Source organism: Elaeis guineensis, chromosome 11 (genome assembly GCF_000442705.2).
Source record: "Elaeis guineensis isolate ETL-2024a chromosome 11, EG11, whole genome shotgun sequence".
NCBI classification, from domain to species: domain Eukaryota; kingdom Viridiplantae; phylum Streptophyta; class Magnoliopsida; order Arecales; family Arecaceae; genus Elaeis; species Elaeis guineensis.
In genome coordinates, this window is record NC_026003.2 from 101,873,352 (window position 1) to 101,889,637 (window position 16,286).

General features: G+C 36.3%; 1 protein-coding gene across 1 annotated transcript in view; it reads left to right on the forward strand.

Annotated features, from left to right (window-relative positions):
• The window catches only part of LOC105034506 (ras-related protein RABC2a), a 48,718-nt gene extending 34,822 nt beyond the window's left edge, over positions 1-13,896 (forward strand). Inside the window, exons 4-6 of the mRNA XM_010909698.3 lie at positions 12,509-12,630; positions 12,968-13,096; positions 13,574-13,896. Coding sequence (XP_010908000.2) covers positions 12,509-12,630; positions 12,968-13,096; positions 13,574-13,684 — 362 coding nt within the window. The 3' untranslated portion in view covers positions 13,685-13,896. The remainder of the gene's footprint in view (positions 1-12,508; positions 12,631-12,967; positions 13,097-13,573) is intronic.
• Positions 13,897-16,286: the final 2,390 nt, after the last annotated feature.

The following is a 16,286-nucleotide window of genomic DNA, read 5'->3' on the forward strand; positions in this document are numbered from 1 at the left end:
CACCGTTCAAAGCAGGTGCAAGGCCGTCATTGAACCCTCACCTAACAGTTATTGGTCCAACTCCATCCTTACCCTGGAGCAACTCTTCGCTAATAGAGTGGTTGCGTGTTCCGGTGTAACTGGACCATTGTGACCAGTTGAGAACAATCAACACCAGTAGCACGCCCGCACATCTACAACGGTGGAAGACCTATGGACTTAATATTTATGGAGAAGTTTAGGTTATGTCTCATCTAATCAGTCATCATATGATTGATCTAATTGGTATGGACTAAACCAAGCCGTCAAGCAACCTTATTCAAGACTCAAATCTTCCAAATTGGTTAGATAAGTGGAGATCGATGGAGATCCCCCCGTTGCTTTCTTTAGACACCAATAAATTGATCGGACCAACAAATGAAATCAATTAAATAACCATCTCTCAATTACTTACCTTAGACACCAATAGGTCAATTGATCCAAATAGTTAGCTTAAGCGAATCAGGCTCAAGCCATCGAGCCGAATTAGGTCCTTAGATTAACTGATCTATATATGGGATTTAATCGATTTGATCAACAACAATTATATGATCTTATAACTTAATTGACCTAATCCTAATCAACATTTGATTTGGATTGATCAATTACTTAATCAAATTGGATCCATTATGTTCAAATCAAAAGTCCTAGATGCAATCTAAATACATGACCTAATTTTTGATTTTCTCATGATCAAAATTCTCATGCACAAACACAAATTTTAGATTCCAAAACTAAATTTCAGATCTAAATTCTTTGCATGAAAGATAAGTTTTAAATCATGAAACTAATTTTCAGATTTAATATATAAGCATATATCTCATATATGCATACAAAATTCAGATCTAAACAAAATTCAGATCATGATATGATTTCATATATCTCATATGCAAATCATGAATCATTTTAAAAATAATTTTCAGATTTTAATATGTAATCATATATCTTATATATGAATCATAAATCATGTCAAATTAATTTTCAGATTTATGCATGCATCAACATATCACATATACATGAACTAGAAATCAATCTAAAATAAATTTTAGATCTATGCATGTCTTTTCATATCAAATATATGAACTGAAAATTAAATCTAAAATAGATTTTAGATTCAAAGCAATCATCTATACATCTCATGTATCAAGAAAAATTAGATTTTGAAGCTCCTTTTCAAAATATGTATGTCAATTTCATGCAGATAAAATTCGTGGCCCTGATACCACTGTTGGAATTTCATATAGGGGCATGCATGTATGTTTCAAAAATTTTTTCTAAACAACACAGCAGAATAGAAGATTAAAACTTCTTTTAATTTAAATCATGCATGCATTAAACATAGAACACAAGGATCTACTTCATATGTTGAAATTGAGCACATGCTGAATTTTATGCTGAAGTTTAATATGTGATCGAATCAAATACCTATTTCATAATTTTTTTTTTCAAATCTGGATCTGAAAGAGAGTAGGTTCTCCTTTAGCCGTGCAAGTGTCTGGCCTTTATAGGTATCCACTCAAGATCAACCTGGAACAGTCCTCTTTAGTATTGATCTTTCTTCACTAAGAACAATCTTCCTGCGAATCTGAACGAAGCCTGGATCGTGATCAACTCTTTGATTCTTTCCTTGATCTTTTCTCTTCTTCTCTTGCTCTTCTTCCCTTGATTATGAAGCAATCAAGGTTTGGAAACCAGCAAGCAAGGGGGACGCCCAAGCTCTTCTTGGGCGTGGAGATATGGGATGCCCAACACCTTTGGGCATTGGAACCTTAAGAGAGAAGAGAGGGAGAAGAGAGGGAGAAGAGAAAGGGGGCGCGGGGAGCTCTTATGGAGGCATGGGCTGCTGGAAATCAGAGATAAAGAGCTTTAAAAAAGATCCTTTTAAATAGGTTAAAGGTTTGAATCCTATTCAAAACCAAATAGCCCCTTTATACAAGTCCTACTTGTATTAAAATCCTTATTCCCTTAGTTATTTGACCCCCTTTAGGAGATCCATTAGGCGCCAACTATTGAGCCTTTGCATCTACTTTTGAATACGCCACATGGCACTTATAGGACGCCTCAGTCTGGTCCACACGCCCTCATATAGGTGGATACGCCTAACTTGATCAAATTAAGTGGCGCCCCATCCAAATAATTAATTAAATTGATTAAGGATTTGATCCCTCAATCCATATGATCCAAAACTTTAGGCACCCAATATTGGAGTTCAATGAATCTAATTCATTAAGGTTATTAGCAAGTAATTAACTTAAATTAATCTTATTCAATAAGTAATTCAAGTGCAAAGAGGAAATTGGATCCAACCATGTGCTAGCAAGGTTATCCTAAATTCAATAGGATTTTTCTAAATTCAATTGAGACTTTATAAGCCCAATTGCTTATTCCAGATCTAATCTCTTTGTTGTGTGACCTCATAGGTTTAATTCTATCTGGTAATGAGATATACAATGATCTTTATCAAAGTATCATTGAAACTCTTTTCAATGGGTCAAAATAATTCCACTTTAACTCATCAAGGATTATCGATTCTGAGCAATCCTAGTGAGCTCTCACAATCTACCAGTGGCACCTAACAGTATGTAGTAGCAACCCAGTAAAATTCAAAAAATCTCAAGATGTAGTTAACATGTGATTCAGTTCGTTTATCATGTCCCGACTAGATGGCAGGTCATGAATAAATCGTCAAACCTCATCATCAGTCATATGATAGATTCGATCAGCTCAAATCCAATTGTGATCCTCATAGAAATTCTTTTTCATCAATCACACTGTTGTGGCCACAGACTCTTGGATTTAGCCTTTCAAATTTTATAGGACTATTTCTCTCTATCAAGATCGATAGATTTCATCTAGATGCGCATCCTACTCTTACAGTGGACTAACTGTCGTCGATATTCACTACAAGATCTCAATGAGGTCATGTTTATGTGTCAGTCAAACTCCAGCAGTCTCACTGCGAGCAGTCATACCATTGCAGGTCAAAGGATTATTTATACAACTACAGCATCGAGACAATCACTGACGATCGAGTAGAAATCCAAGTGATCTCTCGTATGGTTACGCTCAGTATTAGTTCTCTAATAACTACTTGCACTTGTTGCTCAATATCTTTACACTATAGATCAGAGACTTATCTATCCCGAAGGAAGCGATCTGTACGTCAGTCTTTCCGGATAGATCACCGTCCTCATGATGATACTATGATCGAAAGTATTTATGAATTAATTATACATGCCTCTAATTCTCAATACTTTGAGAATATGTATCGAAGTTTTAATTCCATGGACGATTCAAGGACACATCACACTTGAATGAAAATAAAATTTATCCATTTATTGATCAAATCAATGTATTAAGTATAAAATTGTGCCCTAGAAGTATTACAATCTATTAGCTAGATTAGCTTCTGGGACATACATCTAATAACAACCATGTCCTCATTTGGGGATAGACTTCCATGATAAGAACAATTTTTTAGGATAACTGTGATGACCTGGGCCCAGTCCACTTGACTGGCCTAGCCCGTTGGCCCACTTGGGGCAGGAGCAAGGCCCGAAGGCCTGCTCCTTCTTTCTAATAGGGGCAGAGCCCCTATTTGACATGGAGAAGGACTTCTCCTCCTCCTTGGACATTGTCGGAGGCTAGAGAACCCTAGCCTCTACCCTATATAAAGGACCCCAAACCTCCTTCAAGCCTTTCATCATCGACCATCATTGCCCCTTCTTACTCTCTCTTTCCTCCTTTCTTCCCTGTTTTGCTGATTTCCCTAGCACCGTGCCCATCGAAAATTGAAGCTGAGAGCTTACTGAAGCCAAGGTAAGACTCAAATTCCACCTCCTTGTTCCCCTCCCATTCTTTCTATGGCCTTGCACATTGCCATCGATCATTAGTTTTGCTGGAAAACTATGAAAAATTTTTTTTCTTTTTTTTGGCTTATCTTTTCTTCTTTTTTTTGGCTTATCTTTTCTTCTTTTTTCGGCCATGTCCAACATGGGGCCCATCACTAAAGATCCTGACCTCTTCCCTATGGTGGTCTTTGGTCTATGCTGGACCCCCATCGGTGAGGGAGTTGGGATCCAAGGATAATTGAGCAAAGGCCTCAATTTGGCCTTGTTTTTGATGTTTTTTGTTGGCTGACCACTTGCCATTGGCCATCCCTTGCTCCACCACCACCAGCCGCCTACATCGCCATCTGCTGTCGGTCTTCCAGGCCACCAGCCACCACCGCCTTTGCTCCCCTATTCGGCCAAAGAAGGGAAGAGGAAAAGAAAAGAAGAAAGAAAGAAAAGAAGTGGAGAGAGTTGTCTCTTTCCTCTCGTGTCTTTCTCTCCTCTCTAGGGTTTCTCTCTCTACTCTCTATTTCTCTCTCTTTTTAATCCATAGATGCCAATATGAACTTGAGATGATCTTTCTAAAGAGATCCGAAATCATTTTGATATTTGTGCAATATGTCAACCTCACCCCAGTCATGTCGAGTATCTTTAAAATCCACTATTAATAAATCTTGTTGATCGATCTTGGTTTTGATCCAATCCGTGCTTCACGATTTCTTGATCCAGTCATTTAGATCCGACCTTTGGCTAAGAAATCTTGAATTGCCCCGATGCCCGAGCAGCCTATTGGACCGACCATTAAATCAAAAGTTCTCTTTCCTTATGATTTAATTCTATTGAATTCATTGGATAGAAATTGATTATATTTTTGATATTTTAAATAGGATTAACAGGTTTACTTAACGAAGTTTGAAGATCTAGAATGATCAAGATAAATAGATCTTATGCTCTTTATTTATTTTGAGATTATTATATTTTTCATACAAATGATTTATTACTATTGAAATCATTTTTTCATAAAAAAAAAATCAACATATGAGATATGAAAAATCATGTTTTGTTATAACAATGACTCCATAAATATGTTTATGAACATAATATATTTATGAAGCATGAGTTTTATGATTTTTCATATATATATATATATATATATATATATATATATATATGTATGTTTTAAGAAAAAGATATAAAAATTTCAAAAGTTCTCAGATGGCTATGTAAAAATCTCTAAAATTAGAAAAATCGACATCCGAAGCTAGCATCCATACGAACATAGGCTTTGCTAGTCGGTATAAAATTGGCATATGAAACAAGAACTCTGTCGATTAAGAACACTAACCCTATCACGGGTATAAAATGATCATAGCACGAATATCTATGAGCAATGTTTTAAAACATGACACAAATATTTGACAAGAATAACTTACGAATCAAGTTTATAAAATATTCATGATTTATGCATGTATGATTATCTTTATGACTTATTTTATTTTATACTTTACGAAATGCTTTATTTTTGTAATATTTATTATTTTCTAAATGTTGCATCATCATAGAAAAAACTTATGCTTGATCTGATAAAGGAGGTGTAGGTTTTACGTACGGAGCAAGTATAGCTTATATCTTTTTATTTTTCTTTTTGTTTTACAGAAGAATAAGTTAGGGTCTGCGTGGTAAGTTTGAAAATTTTATAGTTGAAACTTAATTTATTGGATAATAATGGATTTGTAGTTAACTATTTATGAATTCTGAGATATGGATTTGGTATTTGATTTTAGATTTACATGCCCTGAATTAGTCTTGATTTAATTAATGATTTGAATTGGATCTCTTTATTACTTTTTATTTGTGATGTATTTATCTTCTTAAAATATATCTTTTATTCTATTTAAAATAATGAATGTTGTCTCCATGTTATCATGGGCTGCATCCTCGATAGCATGGCCGTGCTATGTCCTGAATTTGGGGCATGACAATAATAAGTTTCAGGAAGAGGTTGGGCTGATCGTCAATATTACCAGATTCTACTTGCCGCCTCCGGAAAAGGTGGACATTAGTAATCAAATTTACCAAAGTACATTGCACCAGTGAAGTTATGAGTTAAATGACCAACTTTGACTTTGTTTTCCTCAGAAGGCAAGAGCAGCTATGGTCTTCTGCCATCAGTGTATCTTTATTCTTTGAGAAATGCCCCTTGGAGGTCATCTGATCACTTCAGTTAAGTTGCACTATCAACTTTAGTGGCTGGGAATTCAGATGCATGGTGAGTTGTATCCCTAGATTAGCAGTTGTTAAGATTGTATATGGGGAAGAAGGAGAAAGTCAAGAGAAGGGGTAATGGTTGACCTACAGCATTAGATTGTAGACCAATAAAGATGAGATTTTGATTAATGGAGGGTGGAACAAACATGTGGGGAGTAAAGTGCATTAATAAGGTTCTTAAATGTGATGCCATGAGGGACTTGATATAGTTATATAGATGGATCTTAGCAATTATTTTCTATATTGAAGTAGTTTACTGAAATCATTTATGTTTGTTTGACATCATTTGTTTGATGCTGAGGTACAGTGCCATGTGAGTTAAGAAAGGATCTATGGACATGGGATAGATATGTGCACAACTAGATAACGTCAATGATGTTGAAAATTGATGTGAACATTGGTTGAAAAAAATCTAATACAGTCAACTTTGACACTTGTGATCCACTACATGTGGCTATGTAGGGTTGTCTACAAGAATACACCAAGTTTAAGAAAAAAATGGTGCTAGCATCGAATAAGGCTTGGTTGATTAGCAAGCATGATCAAATTAATGTTTATAGCCTTTTAGCATGCCAAAAACCATCAAGGGATAGATAAAGAGGACACCAACATGAACCATACATAACGGGCAGCCCAATGCATGAGGCTCCTGCCACTACAGGGTTTGGCAAAGTCACAGGTATCTAACCTTACCTCACATGCAGAGTGGTTTTTTACATGTTTGAACCCATTACACCTAGGTCACAATGGAGCAACTTTTTTGATGCACCAAAGTTCACTTGATTCCATGTTATAAATGCATGGCACCCAGGTCATGGTGCAATAATCTCACTGTTGCACCAAGACTTGCTCTCACTAACATGAACCATACATAACCAAAAAGGAAATGACCAGGTCAGTTGTGCACAAGGTTGAAATAAGAAGAGAAAGAAGGTGCCTAGGCACTGGAGCAAATAGGTGGACCTTCTAGTTGAATGGTGGGGTGCATGAGTTCTAAATATAACACCTAGAAAACATTCATGGATGTAATATTTGTCCACTTTCTAGGACCATTCTCTTCCATCTTTGCTTACACAAGTTGAATTTGTCTTCCACCATGTAGATATTTCGATTGCAATCCTTCAAAGTTTCTCCCTTGACCATAAACTGTCGTTTTTCACTGGTTGAATTTTGTTGACTTGGATCTTGAACCATTTTCATGCCTGCCTTAGAACTAGTGTTCCTTTAGCATACCTTTGGATAGTCCTGATCTGTCCTTTTTCTAATCTTTTTTTCTATTCTTAAATTGCTTCATTCTTTGTTTAATATTCTTTGCTTTCATCATAGGGGGTCTCATTTTGCAATTTGGTTATTCAGACTCAGAGGTGGGCAATGGGCCAGGCACCCATTATACGGCCCGGTCCATCACAAAAGGGTCGTGTCAGGCATGACCCGTTAGCTATAGTAACGGGACGTGCCAGGCATGGCCTATTAGAAAGAGTCGGACTGAGCTGAGGGCTTGTGGCCTGTGGCTCAGGCCTAGCACGGCCCATGGCCTAGGCCCGACACGGCCCATAAGGGCCTAGGCTGGCATGGCTCACAGGCCGTGTCGTAAGCCCGCGGCCCAGGCCCTGCACGGCCCATAAGGGCCTGGGCTGGCACGATATGCGGGCCAAGCACGGCACGGCTCATGGGCTAGGCACGGCCCAACACTGTCCAGGCCCGGTCCAAGCCTGGCCTGACCCTTCTTTTTGAATTTAAAAATATAATTTTTTTATAAATTATAAGAGTTAAGGAGTAAAATTAAAACTAAATGTGAATTTTTTTTGTAAAAATAAAAAATTACTTTGTAATGGTGGGAGATTTGGCATGGACCCCCACTGATTTATTAATAACAATCAAAATGGTACAAGGGAGGGGGTGGGCCTGACTAGAGCTGTCAAGATGAGCCAGCCCATCCCAACCCGCCCCGACCCACCTCTAAACGGGTCGGGGCGGCCTGGCCCGTTTAACTGACGGGTTGGAAAAATCCCAACCCGACCCGATCCGACCCACCATGGGCTGCGGGTTAAACGGCCAACCCACCAAAATTCAAAAAAAAAAAAATCTATAAACAGTAATATAAACTGAATTCATATTCAATTTGAGCTCAAATCAACCTATCAAAGTTTCATATCTCAATTCTTAGAGCCATAAAATGAAATTGTCCAACTTAAACTAACTACTTAATACAATCCAAACTTAAAAGATTTTAAGTTTCAATTTTCAAATTAATTTAGAGGTAAATCAAAGTCCCAAAAAGTTATCCTCCATATCATTATTGTGGTTCTCATCATTCAATTCTTCATCTTCTTCTTCTTTATCAATTATCTCTTCAATAACATTAGAACTTCTTTTGAAATATATATATATATATGTATAAATAAAAGTGATGGGTCAACCCGTCCCGACCCACCAACCCAAATGGGGCAGGTCATTTGATCCACTTTTAAATGGATTGCTAAAATATCAACCAAACTTGCCCCATTTATATGGTGGGGCGGGCCAACCCGACGGGCCCAACCCAAATTGACAGCTCTATGTCTGACCTCCGAATACAATAAGAGAGAAGAAATTAAGATGACTCATCTTAATAATTAAAAAATAAATCTAAAAAGTTACAAATATGAGAAATTAATAATTGAAAATCTTATTGATCGTCAGTAGTGTTTGTGTCGTCGTCATCATCGGATGTTGTATTATGTCCATCTTTATCTTTAAATCTCGCCTCGGCATCCAATCAGTCTTTGAAGTAGAGTAGCATATCAATTGTTTCGTTGGTCATTCTACTTTTTTTTCGTCTAGAACTCGTCGATCTGCACTAAAAGCAGATTTGGATGCTACTGTAGACATCGGCACAGCTAAGATATGACGTGCAAGGCAGACATAATAGGATATTGATTTTTAATACTTTTCCATCATGCTAACACATCAAGATTTTTTATTTGATTTTCATCATATGCAGATTGAAGATCATTTCGTAAATAAAATTCAAGTTCACTACTTAAAGACGAAGATGAAGATGAACTTGAAGAAGCATATGTATGTCTCTTATGTGCAATGAATGAGAAAATAGATGATGAATGAGAACTACTGGAAGAAGAGACGGAGGTTTATGAATGAGAAGCACTGGATCCATGAATCTTATCATCATATAAAATATAAATATCATGAAGAAGTTGGTTTACTTCAGCTTTAGCAAGTTCAGAATTTTGATTCATGTTTTTATAATATGCATCAAGTAAAATTAAAATACCACTTAATTTAACACGTGGATCAAATATAGCAGTTAAATTATGCTTAGGACATATCCTATCCTAATACTCATTCCATTTAGATTTCATTTCATAAATAATAGGCTCTAAAATATCATCATATCTATGTTGTGCAAATTTTTGGCTAATAAGATATGCTTGTTGTAAAAATGAACAAGAGGTTGGATAATAAATATCAGAAAGAATTTCAGTGGTATTATAAAAATTAACTAAAAATTCTTTCAAAATTTTATCTTTGTTCCAATCATTTTCAGTCAATATAAAATCTAATCCACGATCATTAATATATGCACTTAATAAATTTTTATATGGATATGCATCATATATCATTGTATATGTCGAGTTTCAATGAGTAATTACATCAAGTTTAAATTTTTAAAATGTTTACCATGATCTATACACATTTGCTTAAATTCTTGAAGTCTTGCTCTTGAAGCTTGAATAAAAGAAATTGTATTTTTAATTTTTAAAATAATATCTTGAACCATACCCATGCCAGATTGAACAGAGAGATTTAAAATATGACATGCACATCTAATATGCAATAATTTTTATTTAGAATTGGGATGCAATGAGTCTTTCAATAATCTAATAGTCGAATTATTATTAGATACATTATTAAAAGTAATAGACATAATTTTATCATTAATACCATATGTACATGCAGTTTGATAAATAGAGTTAGAAATTTGTTATCCAGAATATGAAAAATCAAAAGCACGAAAAACAAGAATACGTTTATTTAATAGCCAATCATTATCAATATAATGAGCAGTAACAGCAATAAAATAATAACTATCAACAGATGCTGTCCAAATATCAAAAGTTAATGATACTTTTGAATTTAAGGTAGAGAGAGTCTCAATTAAACTTTATTTTATTGCTAAAAAATTAGTCATAGCTACTCTCTAAATGTACGTCTACTAGTTCTTCTGTAAGCGGGTTGTAGGGCTAACTGAACACACTCTTCAAAATTAAAAGACTCACATAAGCTAAAAGATAATTCATCTTTAATTATCCATTTGACCAATGCTTTCCTTTGATTTTCACGATTATATGCAAAACTACCTACAAAACTATCCTCTTGTATATTAAGGATATTTTAAAGACGAGCATTACTTATAATATGGCTCTCTTGATGTCTCTTCAAATGGTCAGTTTTTTCACTACTAGCACAACTATACAATTTGGCATATTTTTTATATTTTGCTTTTAAAACTTCATCTACTATAACTCTTTCAAAGTCATTTCATACGGCACTAGTCTTCTTACGGGAAGAAGAGGCAAAGCCTTAATCTTCAGTATTGATTTTAGAGAGAGCAAGAATAGTAGTTTTTTGTCCCTCTGAAATCGAGGAAATACCAAAATGACTCCCATCAAAAGATGCTATATCTAAATATGAGTTATGCAAATAAAAAAGATTTACCAAACAAAAGAATTGAGTAGAGGTAGGCCGTAGGTGGAGACTTGTGAGCTTCCTCTTGTGCTCCTTACTTTTTCTCTGGACCTCAACAAAGATCTCCAAACTCCAATAGATGGACTAATCCTCTTGTATAGTTTGAATACTTGCTATTGCTAAATATTAAACACTTGCTAAATATTGCTAGAAGAAAAAGAGTAGTAGTAGAGAAGAAGAGGAGAGTTAATTTGGTGTGATGAAAATAGAAGAGGAGGGGGGTATTTATAGGAATTCAATATTTTTATTTTTTTAAAATACCCCTCAAATTAGCCACTTTATGACTATTGGGGGGTTAAAATGGTAAAAGCCCAAAAATAGCCATTATCAACCCAAAAAAATAAACAAAAAGAAGGATTTAGCCATTATGGGTTGGGCCTGCCCGTAACGACATTAAACGGGCCGTGCTTGGCACAGCCCGTTTGGGCTGATTTTTTAAAAAAAAGAAAAAAAAGAAAAGGGATGCCCATCAGGCCCGCGAGCCGCGGGCCTGATGGGCCATGGCACGGCCTGCCAGACTCGAGCCTAGGGCCGTGCTAGGCTGGGGTTCGGGGTAAACGGACTGTGCCTGGCACGGCCCGTTTGGACCATGGCCCATGGGCCTGGGCCTGGCCGTGCCAGCATAGCCTGGTGCCCATATCTGAATCAGACTTCCTGATGTTCTTTAGAAATATCTGCCCCTTGAGACACAGTTTGAAACTAATTAATTCTGTGCATGCTAGTTTTCAGATTCTCTTAATATTCACTTGTGTTGGGCTTTATGCAATGGCACTTGGATATCATTCATGCCATGGTGCCTTGTGATGGTTTATCTTCAATTTCCTTCATTTGTATGCAAATCTTGTATATTGTCTATTCACAACTTCCAATTGCTGCTCCATGGCTTGCTTGCCAATGCCAAACCTCCTTGCTGCTTTTTGATTTTGTCAAGTAGAATGTATGAATGCTAATTACTTTTAAAGCCAAATTTTCTTTGCGTAAACCTACATTGCTAGCCTTTCTCCTTGCCAAATCTTCCTTTTTAAAGATTCACCCGATCAACTACACTATAACTCACCATCTCTTAAAAATTACACCATTTCAACATGTTTTAACCGGTCAGCCTTAGTTGTCATGTGCTACTGCTGTGATTCTTTATCATGGTCTGCTTTGCTTCTTTCAGTACCACATATATTCCATATATATTGCCTTATCATTGGAGTCACATTGACACAATTTTGGCCACCAGAGTCTGATTCCTGTTATTAACTTCAGTCATAGCTTTATCATGTCTATCTAGAACAATCTTCCTATTCTCTAGTGTGTAAACAAAAAAGTAGTTTAGGTAATTACCTGCTTAAACTTTTAGTACAGGCACAGTGACATTTCTTATACCTGACCCCATCCAGATGAAACATATGGAGGATTAGTGTCAGGATGACACTTGGCCTAAATAAAGCCAGATTGTGAAACAGAAAGATTTGATACAACTTGTTGCTCATGATTTTGTTGAGAAAATGATTGATACTTTTGTGCTCATAGTTATGGTCCCGTACTTCTTCTAGATATGGTTCCTCAAGTGGTTTCAAAATTTATGATGTTATTAGCTATATATTATGGCTGCAGTAAGTGCTAACTCTTTGATTTTCTTCTCCTGTTAGTTTATGATGTGACACGGCGAGAAACTTTTGCAAATTTAGCTGATATATGGGCCAGGGAAATTGACTTGTACTCCACTAATCAAGACTGCATCAAAATAGTTGTTGGGAATAAGGTTGACAAGGTAGCTTCTATAGTCATTGTTATTTTGTTATTGTGGATAATTGCTGCGTTTGACAATTCTGAAGCTAATGACATTTTGTAACATGACATAAAGCAATGTAGTTATTAGCATTTTTAATTCCAAGGTAGCTTCCATTGTCATTGTTATTTTGTTATTTCAGATAATTGGTGTGTTTGAAAATTCTGAAGTTATTAACATTTTGTAGCGTAATATAAAGAAAAATATACACATATATTAGGATATTAGGATTTTATTGTTCTTTAATAGACATTTTCCATCTAATGTAGGGCATGCAGTGCTCACTACATGTTACTCTAATCACCTTATAACATGCCAGGAAACTGAGAAGATGGTGACAAGGGAAGAGGGAATTGCTTTTGCACAACAATATGGATGCTTGTTTCTTGAATGCAGTGCAAAAACACGAGAAAATGTGGAGAAATGTTTCGAAGAACTTGCACTGAAGGTACACTTCATAAAACATATGAAATGATTGGATGTTATCTGAATTTGATGAAAATTATAGGATCATGATTTGACCATCTCGGATATGACTCATGAAGAATGTTAGACTATGGAAGTTGCTCTGATCATATCAGGCTCTTATTCTGTTTATAAATTGGATTGCCGTGAACTTTTAACTTTGTTTAATTGTGTTGATGCCAACATAGGTTTTCTCCATATCAGGGATCATACACATTGAAATTTAAAAAAAGAAAAGTAGTAGACCTCATGTCTCTTTTTTCCTTTTAAACAACAGAGATAACATGTTTCATGAACTTCTGTGGGATCACTGGTCAATAGGGATGACAAATCTGATCTCCAATCTTGATTGCTGTGTTTTAAGTCTTCCTTTATTGATGATTGGAGTCTAGTTAGGACTTCACTATGTTGGGCAAAACTATATTGATCATTGTGGAAACTAAGCAATGCTCTTTAACAGATTCTGGAGGTTCCTAGTCTATTGGAGGAAGGATCTGCAGCCATGAAGAGGAACATTTCGAAACAGAAACCGGAAGATCATGCAAGCGAAGTAGGGGGCTGTTGCTCGTAAATAATGATGCATGACTCCATGAGAATAGCTGGCTGTTCAGAATTTCTGAGCAAATAATTAAGTGATGACATGCAATCACATCATCGAAAGCCTGCTCCAAGATGATGTTAATGAGTGTGTTTGTTTGCTCATTCCTTTCATGTCAATCTATTGGTGGGTCGGAGTGTAGAATGAAAAGGAATGATTATATACATATCTTTCTGATTTGCTTATAGTGCTTTCTATTTGATGCTTGTATGAGTTTTGAGTCATGAAAGCTTGACAGATCATGTAAAAAATTTGTATTGCCAGTTGAAACAAGTGTTTGTAGGAGGCTGACTTCTGGGTTTAGATACGCTTAAATGTGGATTGTATTTCCTCAAATCAGCTGGCATTTTCGACATCTAAAATATTAGGTTTTGGAAGCAGGATCCAAGCTCGACAGAACCTTAGTTAATTCTAAGCAGCTCGAGAAGCTTCACTGGTACCGTGAGAAATTCAAGGGTGAGAGATAGAGAGATGCATGCATGCGTTCTAGTTTTGTATGTGTGTGGAGTGTGTGCTGTATTTTTGGTACAAGAACCACTGTTATTCGCTAGAAGATTATGCTAGTTGTTTGCTATGTATTCTGCTAGTTGTGCGGTGGCCTTGTGTACTTAATGATGGTCCAACTATGCCCCAGCATTTCTGTAGATTTGTTCTAGAGTCGATGACTTAACCTCACCAATCTTAGCTGATTCCGTGAATCATTCCTTACCATGCTCCTTGGAGCATAGCTGTGAAGAACGAACAGCAACATTGCAACATACAAATAAAAGAAAAGAAACAAACCTAAAATTTGAAGAAATCTTCTGCAGTTCAAAGCAGTTTAAAAAATGAGATGCCTAACAAAATCGGACCTGAGGATTTAAGAATTCTTCTGCCTTAAAAGCAGTTGAATTATGCCTGGGAATTCCATTCTCAACCATCCACAGACAGATGTATGCTCTGTGACTCTCCTTCCTCTATTCCCTGGCAGCTTCGCTATCTCCCGTTTTATGATTCTAATGGATATATTTACAATGGAGCTGGATGATATATCTGGTTGATGAAAAAAGGGCAACAAGAAGGGAAAAAGGTGGTGAATCAAACTTACACCAACCTCGTACACCAAATTCATTGTCCGGGAACCCCCACAACCGGATATGCTGAAGGTTGATTTGGATAATGCAGCTCAATCAGAAGCTACTGGAGCTGGTTGCATTGTTAGAGACTCGACTCATCGGTTGTTGCTTGCTGCTTTGTTTTCTTTGCAACTAATGTCCGTAGTTAATGAAGAATTGACCACGGTAAGGGAGGGTATTCGGCTGCTACTGATTATTTAGGATAAGAACATAAATCTTGCAAGACGGAACTGTTCTAATTTTTTCATGAATGGAATGTGCCACCATCCCATCTCACCCCACTTTGGACAGATATATCCCAGGAAGTACTGATTGGAACATCAGGACAATAACAAGAATGTGCTGCTCCAACACTATGGATGGTATCCGATCCTGCTATCCTAGGGGATGTCCTGCTCCTTGATCTAAGGGGAGCTAGAGTTTAGCCTGAGAGGGACCTTCTTTAGCTGTCATCTCCTGCATCAAGGGACTTTTTACTCGCCTCTATCTTTTCCTCCACGAGATATGGACCATCTTTTCCCTGTTTCATGTTTCTCACACTTATAAGCTGCAGATTTTTTTTTTTTATTAGCTGTCATGTTACAAAAATACATTCCTTGAGACAATTTTTGGTCCTTGGGCTTCCCTCCTCCTTTCCAACAACTGCATCTGGCGGATGTTCATGGATCACCCTTCGTCTCCTGTTTGCGTTCACCAGAATTTATCTTTATTTCTCTTTTGCTTATGTACTCCCTGGTTACTTTCTTCTATATTGGGGTTTCTATTCCTTCTCTAGCTACCCAAAGAAGGGGCAAATTTGAAGTAAAAGGAATCAAATATTTTTATTTCTAGCATATATGGCCCAAAATATTTGTTTAAATTTTTCAACAACTAGGTTGCAAGGAAAATTGCTTTTAGAACTTAGTGTTTTTAAGAAAAATCTAGTTTTTCATTCATTAGTTTCATTGGAAAATTGATAATTTTGGAAAGTTTCTACTAATGAAAGCTTTTCCGTTTTCATGAAAAAAAAATTCATATTTTTCTTGTTTCCTTTTCCATGGATTTCAATCGAACATACTTGAAGGAAAATATTTGGGGGCAATGATATGTGGACCTAAAATTTATTTAAATTTCCAATAGTCTTGAGTGGAAATGTTTTGTGTAGATGAAAAGTTCATCTAATTCTACCCCCTCTGATCTCCAAACCATACATACGTACATACAGACATATATGAGTGCATAAGCACATGAATAGATACATACATAAATATATATACATACACACACACACACATATAGTAAAATGTATTATAGAAATATCGATAGTTAATCAGTATTATAACTGCATTATACACAAAAAATTAGATTACTAGAATTTGTTTAGTACAAGCTACAATCCAGAAACTACGGTGCTAGAAAGGATATGGGAGGGGGATGGGATGTGTCTTTTGAGATCTATCATGATAAGAGTAGAGGAGAAA